Raw genomic sequence first — 7,087 nt, forward strand, 5'->3', positions numbered from 1 at the left:
TCTGCAACACATAGGCAAGTAGATACCGGTAAGCAGAAGCAACGTCTCAGCTCTTGACAAGAAGTATAGAGGAAGCACTTGGTGGCAGGAAAAAGAAGGTTAAAAGGAAGAGACTATATTGGAGGAAAATGCGTAAGCAAGAGTAAAAAGAGCAAACGATAGCCAAAAGGCAGTCTGGCAGTCCCGAGAAGCAGTCAGGGTCAGCTGGGAAAGGATCAAGAAGAGGTTAATGCACAAAACTGAGCACTCATGTCTCCTGCTGGTGTCATCAGGAAACGTTCAGTTCCTGACCAGTCTCTGTTTCTCTCCAGAGCTGATGGTACTGCGAGCAGTCACAAGTCATGCACAAGGGCTGAATTTCTCACCCATTTTCCAATATTGATGTGTTAAGCTAATTTGTCCACCTTGATTTTTTTTTCAAAAAATCTGATTTCAAATCCACTACTGCATATGTTGTTCAAGAAATACATTTGATTAATACATTCATAAAACTAAGGAGAATTTTTTATTCCTTGCAGAGAGGCTTTATCTGCTTATTAATGCGTATGTTACAAATCACTTCTAGCTGCTGTTCTAAAAATCCAGCTTGATTGATGTTCATGTTTCAAATCTCTTTTTTTCTTGGCAACACAGGAAAAAGCCAAAAATGTACTTATTAAAAACAAAGTTTGTTGTAATTTTGTTATTCAGAAAGCTTTGCAGAAAACTAATCAGAAGAAGAATTACTGGACTGCTTTATTTTAAATTAGTCTGAGGAGTACCCAGAGGCTTTTTAAAGTTGTGGTTGTTTTTTTTTTCAGAGCACACTGTAATTCAGATGACTGAAGAAATATTTACTGAGAATACATATATACATATAAGACTTTTGTCTGCCCTTCAGAATAAAAATTCCTCCTTTCAAGAGGACCTCATCCTCCAGGAAGCAGCCTCCACGACTGGCCTCTTTCCCTGCACCTCTTACGAAGTTTTCATGTGGAAAATAACAGGGTGTCTTCATCTGTGTAAATAATGCTGCCATCAGCATCTCTGTCAGCACCAGGTAACACTGCTCAGATACATCTCATAAATCTTGCTGGGAATCACAGGAGAAGCACTGAGCAGAAGCGCAGGTCTGTTGCTGATTTGGAACTGAAATGAAAGAACTGTGTGAGCGTCGGTTCCAGCTGAGCTGCCTTCTCACAGGGAAGGCCAACCACTTCATGTGGGGCCTCGACAATCCCCTTCCAGTCCCTGCAGTTTTAAAACATATTTTTTGCCAGCTGTGTGCTAGCAGTTTGATAGCAAAAAATGTCGTACTGATGTTCGTGTTGTCATTTTACTGGTTGCCACTGACAGGAGAAAAGATATTGCCATCTGGATGTCTCCGTTGCTCAAGACAACAAGCACTTTCTGCTTCCCCACTTTCAGAATTCTGACATGGCAAATCATTTATATTTTTTTACATTAGCCTTATTTAATAAAGAATTTTGCTGGCTTACTCTTTGCATTGTATTTTGTGACAGTTATATTCAATTCTGCAATGTACTGTAATGTAAGTATTTAAATATATTAAACTAAACATTTTAAAACATGAAACCATAACAAAAATTTTAATTGCAACAGAAAAACTATCTCCTGCCTACACATTGTATTTGTTTAATGCCAGTTTCTCTTATCGTACTGATGAAATGCCACATTCGTACTTAGAATCTGAAATATTGACAAAATCTTCTGATTGCTAAAGCTAGCTGCTATGGCAAAATAAAAGAATGCCTGTCGTGTTGCAGGTATGAAAATGAAACAACTCATCAATTTACTAAAAATCTGCCCACAGACAATATTGCATAGCCCAGCCTTAAGGAAACTTGATTTTCTCACTCATGAAGAAACTGTCACCGCATCGAAGTCAGTGAGAAACAGCCATGACTTCAATAGGGAGAACAGCTAAGAGATTTTCAGAACCTTCATTTAAAATTAAGCTTATGCACATGCATTCATCAATTGGAAACCCTTAACAGCAGGAAGGCTTAAGGCAACAGTTGTAAGTGAAAAATCCAGAAAGAACATGCTGCAGTTTGAGATTAATGTGTTACTCACAACAAATATAATTTTGATCGGTCAAACGTGTTGTTTTTTTTTTCCTTGGCATGCCTAACTCAGATTTCTTCCACTGTCACAAAGCACTCTTAGACATGCAGACAGAATCTGCTGACTGAACTAAAGGGCAGTTTCTCAGAGTCAGAACCAATATTTGTTTTGAAACTACTCCGAAATTATTATTATCCACTTAAAAGCATAAACAAACTTTAGCCTTGTAGCATCTCTATAATCATTCACAGTATAAAAAACAGAGGTTTCTGGTTTCTGTATGTACTTACCAAAATAAAGGATTGTTTGTCTCTCAGTTTTGTTTGTAAATGTTTTATTAAAAAAAACTTTTAATGCTATTAGTCAATACATGTGTAATAATACTTAATAAAGTATCACGTCGTAGTAGGTATTTTGGATTCAGGAATGTAATGGTTTTAACTAAATTATCAGAGCTCTGTTCTGCTCCAGTCTCTTCTAAAATGTCATTTTTCCAGAATTTAAACAAACTCATTCTTTGTCAAGGTACGTCATCCTTAAGGCCTTGCAAACTTTTTAGAGTGATTGAACCAAAACAAAGAGAGAGCTCGGCTTTCTTGATCTGAAGACCACGTTGCTCTTGAGCTTAAAAAGGTGCCTGCGGTTTTCAAGCAGTTAGTGGCGAATCAGCAAGAAAGAAATCAGAGGAGAAGGGGCACTTGGAAATCAAGACAAGTAAAGTGCAGTTACACTGTCCGAAATTGTATTAATCTGATCCAAAGAACTTACTGGACTGTGGATATTTAATACAATTTGGCTTGCATGGAACATACAATCACAATCGGACAGAAGGATTTTCTTTTTCTTCCTGAAGTCATCTACAGGATTTATTGAATTCAAATTTCAAGGGTGGCATACTGCAGCTCTTTGGATATTGATTGGTTTCTTAAGTCCACAAAAACACTGGGAGAAGTGGGGAAAGGTGTGGAGGGTTGCAAGGTGTCCTCGTGCCTTCTCTGTTTCGTTTAGATGCCAGTACTCTCCAGTTCCCCATCCTCCAGTCCCAATGCAGCATGCGACCTAGAAATCATAAAGAGTTTCTCTTTATTTGTGTACTGTCTTTGCGTTTGCTGAGATTGCTCCCCCGTTTGTTCTCTGCTGGTAGCCTTGAGGGGGTCTGTCTTCTCAACCGGTTCGTCCTCACAGTCCTGGATTTTACTGACTGGGATGTTGGCAACTGACTCCAAGGAGGTGCCAGCCTCCTCCAGGTGGCTGTAGCCCTTATTGCTGCTGGAAGGATCAAACTGGGAGCTCTGAGAGTCCGTCCTGGTGACGGCAGGGGGAGTGGAGGGGGGTGAAACCCCCAGATCCAGAGATTTGGAGTAGCTAGGAGATGCCTTTGCCAATAGGCTGGAGTCTGGGTCCCCACTGACAGCTGGAGACCGAGGTGGCTCGGGGGAAAGGGGACGCCTAGCATCAGGCAAGCAGCTGGTGCTCTGCCGCCTCAGAACCAGCTTGTGCCTCCTTGTCCCGTAGCCTCCCTCGACGTGGCTGCTGCTAAGGTCAGTCAGGCTCAGTTCAAACTCCCCCCGTGGGATCTCCCGGGCTCCCCGCTCACCAGGGGGCCTCCGCCAGCCTCCCCCTCCACCACTCTGCGCCAAGGGCAGAAGGGTGAAAGCACTCAGTGAAGAGCCAACGATGGAGCTGGCCGTGCTGCGCTGGCCCCAGCTCTCCGGTGGACTGCAGGGTGGGCTGGTGAAGGTGCGGCCAGCAAGGGCAGCACGCTCCCGGTAGATGCTGTAAACGGCCTCGGCCAGGCTGGGAGGCTGTGGTGGGGTGCAGAAAGAGGAACGCCGTGGCGAGGATGCCAGGTCAGGTGGAGAAAGGGAAGCACCCAGCCCTGGCGGCCAGGAGCTCTTGGCCAGCATGGCCGTGGCGCCCAGGCCTTCGCCACCAGGCTTTAGCTCCAGGCCCCGGGACTGCACGTAATTGACAAAGCCGTTGAGAGGGGCTGAGGCCGGGGTGCCTCCATCCTTTGCCCGCAGGCTGTGGGCATCGATAACAGTGGAGTAGAGGTCACGCAGGTTGATGATCTTGGTCTTCTTGTCACGGTTCTCGTGCAATACCGCATTGGCACAGATGAAGAGGAAAATGCCGATACCCATGATGAGGGGGCCCAGCACCTTCAGCTTGTCTGAATGCAGGTAGCTTGAGAAAAGACGGAAAAGGAAACCCACGGAGGCCTGGGGGGATGAGGAAGTGGGACGGGACTGCGGGAACCCCCGGGTGGCAGTGGTGATGGAGGAGTTGGCTCTGGGGGGTGACTCCGGACGGATGCCTGCTTGTGCCCCTTCCTGGCTGCGGGAGCGGTTCCTGGGGGTGCCACCCTGCGGTGCCAGGTGTCTGCCCCCACTGACACCACCTTCTCTGTATACCTGGCTGGGCTTGGGCCAGTAGCCCACCACCGCCAAGGCAATGCCCACTAGCAGTACCAGGATGCCACAGAGGGCGATGAGCCCCGAGAGGGAGCACAGCTTGAGCTTGCCTTTCACCACCACCACATCATTCTTGCGTTTCTTCTTGGTCTTACGTTTGCGTTTGGGGGCTTGGCTTTGGGGTCGCAAGGGATCCTGCTTCCTAGCTGAGATCCTAAGGAGGCCTCCAGTGGCGATCATGGCTGGCTACCCAGAGCACTGCTCCCTACAGCCGCTCCAGCTCCTGCAGTAAAAAAAGAGAAAAGGTTGAGGACCAAGGACAGATCTACAGCACAACCGCTGACGCTGTTTCCTGTTTATCCTTCAACCTCCTGATAGTTAAAACCCTCAACAAATGGGACAGGGGATGGCACCAACAGGCTGATCTCCCTTGTCCATACAGCTCCTGTGTGTGAGAAAGAAACTAGCAGACCCATGAGACAGACAATTAGGGAACTCCGGAAAGGGAAGCAGCCACATGCCCCACCAGACCCTTGGCAAACAGCTAATTAATTTATTTATACTTCAGGTAAACAACAGATGGGGTGGTACCTGCTGGTGTAAACAAAAAGTGATCCTGCTGCTCTCGGAAGGAGCTTGCAAAGCATCAGGATTCATAGGCAGCTAACAGCTTCCCTACCCTCGAGCCCCATTCCCACGGGGTCAGGTTATGCTACACAGCGACTGTGGTTAGTGATGTCATGCAGGAACTGGATTTGAGGGGAGGAGGGAAATAAATGCAGGAAGGCAATATATTTGATCTACGGATACCACTTATTTTATTACACTACTTGCATGTTGCTGTGGGGAAAGGGGAGGGTTAAACGTATTGCTTGCCTTTCCTAAATAAGTGGCAAAGGAATTACTGTGAAATACACAGGGGAAACATTTGAATACCAGAAAGCGGTGCCCTGCTCAACTTTCTTCCTAGCCATTTCCTTTGCATTCGATCTGCAACATTACAGAGATCCATCTCCCGCCTGTGTTTGGGGAGCATCAGCTGGATGGCCGCTTGGTTTGGGAACATGTGCGATGCTCAAGGTAAGTGTTATGTAACCCCGGCCAGTTCCCCCCCCGCCCCCAGAAAGGGGAGATGGAGGCTGGCAGGTACGAGATAGCATGTCACGTCTTATTAAAGGAGGAGCAAACCCCTGTGAATCACCTGGGGGAAACAGCAAGGATTGCTTGTAGAGAAACTGGCAGGGGACTAAACAGCTAGCATTTATGGCTTTCATTTCCCTAGACCATCAGGAGTCATCGGCATGTCCCAGCAATCTGAGCTACAAAATGCACCATGTAGGAACAATTCCTGTGCTGTTGCATTTTTTTTTTTTTTTTCTTCCCCAGAGAATCCTCCTTCATGCTACTGAGAAGGTTCCCATCCCCCCTTTCTCTTTTTAGCTGATTTTTTTTTTTTTTTTTTTTTTAGGGAGCAAAAGATAACAGCACCAAATATAATCTGGTTTATAAACTTTTATTCATTGCATTGAGAGATGATTAAGTAAGCACCTAAAAAAAAATCGTGTTCCTCTTCAGCTTTTAAATCTCATTTCTTTTCTATTCCCAGATTTGCCACGTATGCAACAATGTTGTTTCCCATTTACTCCGTTTGTATTTTCCCTGGGAAAGAAGGGTGTTGTCAGAGAGGACACTGTTAAATTACTCTCTGAGGTATTGCATACTCAAAACGAAGAGCAGAGACTTGCCTTCTCGTTCCTATCACTGAACTATTCACTTAAAAAAAAAAAAAAAGGCACACAAGAAAAAAAAGGCATTATTTGTTGGTGAGAAGTGTGATTACCGGGGCATGATTTGCTTTAATTGCCGGTTCGTTGGTCCCATTCTTCCTAGTGCCCCACTAGACAGGAGCCTGTCTCCTCTACGACGACAAAACGAGATGGCAATCTTTTCGGAGCAGCCTTTGCAAATCGGCAGCGCTCGGCACTTAGTTTTACCGATTTACAGAAAGAGTGGAGAGCATCCTACGACTCCCAGCCATTACCAGCGATCGTAACACAGCACAATAACCCAGGGCTCGGGGAGTCAGACACCCCGAGGCTAACAGACCCCATCGGTACGAACCGGCTGCGAGCTCCGGGCACCGGCAGAGTGCTGCCGGCTCCTCACACGAGTCCCCGAGGACCGCCTGGTGCTTGGGCTGGACGCTGCAGGGCTACCCGGCGGCAACCAGAGACAGTTTTAACACCGAACGAGGCGCTGCTTTGGCCAGGGACCGCTTTAACTCCGGCCGAGGGGAAGAAAGGGGCAGAAAGTGGAGGCTCTGAGGCGTTTAAGGGCTCCTGCTCCGAGCCCGCGGGGCCGCCACCTGTGCCCGGGGGTCCCCCGCGGACCCCACCGCGGCGCAAAATGGCAGCGGCACCGCCGCAGGGGGGACGCGCTCACTTACCGAGGAAGACCGGCGAGGAGTCCGCGGCCAGGCGGCCACCGCGGGGAAGAAACTTTCCGGCCCGAGCGGGCATCCCCGCGCGGCGCCCGCCCCGCCGCCGCCGCCGCCTCGCCGCCCCTCACGGCCCCGGGCGGGCGGGCGGCCGGCCCCAGGGCCGCTG

At 47.7% G+C, this 7,087-nt stretch overlaps 1 protein-coding gene and 1 long non-coding RNA gene across 2 annotated transcripts in view; one reads left to right on the forward strand and one right to left on the reverse strand.

Moving 5' to 3' along the window:
* Nucleotides 1–787: 787 nt before the first annotated feature.
* On the reverse strand, nt 788–7,078 carry TMEM200C (transmembrane protein 200C). Its single transcript, XM_035317922.1, has 2 exons — nt 6,928–7,078; nt 788–4,764 (listed from the first exon to the last, which is right to left on the reverse strand). Exon 2 carries the CDS (start codon nt 4,719–4,721, stop codon nt 3,072–3,074), a length of 1,650 nt encoding a protein of 549 aa, XP_035173813.1. The 5' UTR covers nt 4,722–4,764; nt 6,928–7,078; the 3' UTR covers nt 788–3,071.
* LOC118162028 overlaps nt 5,495–7,087 on the forward strand; it is an 86,088-nt gene continuing 84,495 nt past the window's right edge. The window contains exon 1 of the long non-coding RNA XR_004748260.1: nt 5,495–5,561. This is a non-coding gene — a long non-coding RNA (uncharacterized LOC118162028). The remainder of the gene's footprint in view (nt 5,562–7,087) is intronic.

This window comes from Oxyura jamaicensis, chromosome 2, assembly GCF_011077185.1.
Source record: "Oxyura jamaicensis isolate SHBP4307 breed ruddy duck chromosome 2, BPBGC_Ojam_1.0, whole genome shotgun sequence".
Lineage (NCBI taxonomy): Eukaryota > Metazoa > Chordata > Aves > Anseriformes > Anatidae > Oxyura > Oxyura jamaicensis.

What these genes read in the sequence shown, in the direction of transcription:
- TMEM200C (XM_035317922.1), bottom strand. Translation starts at nt 4,721, where the DNA reads ATGATCGCCACTGGAGGCCTCCTTAGGATCTCAGCTAGGAAGCAGGAT.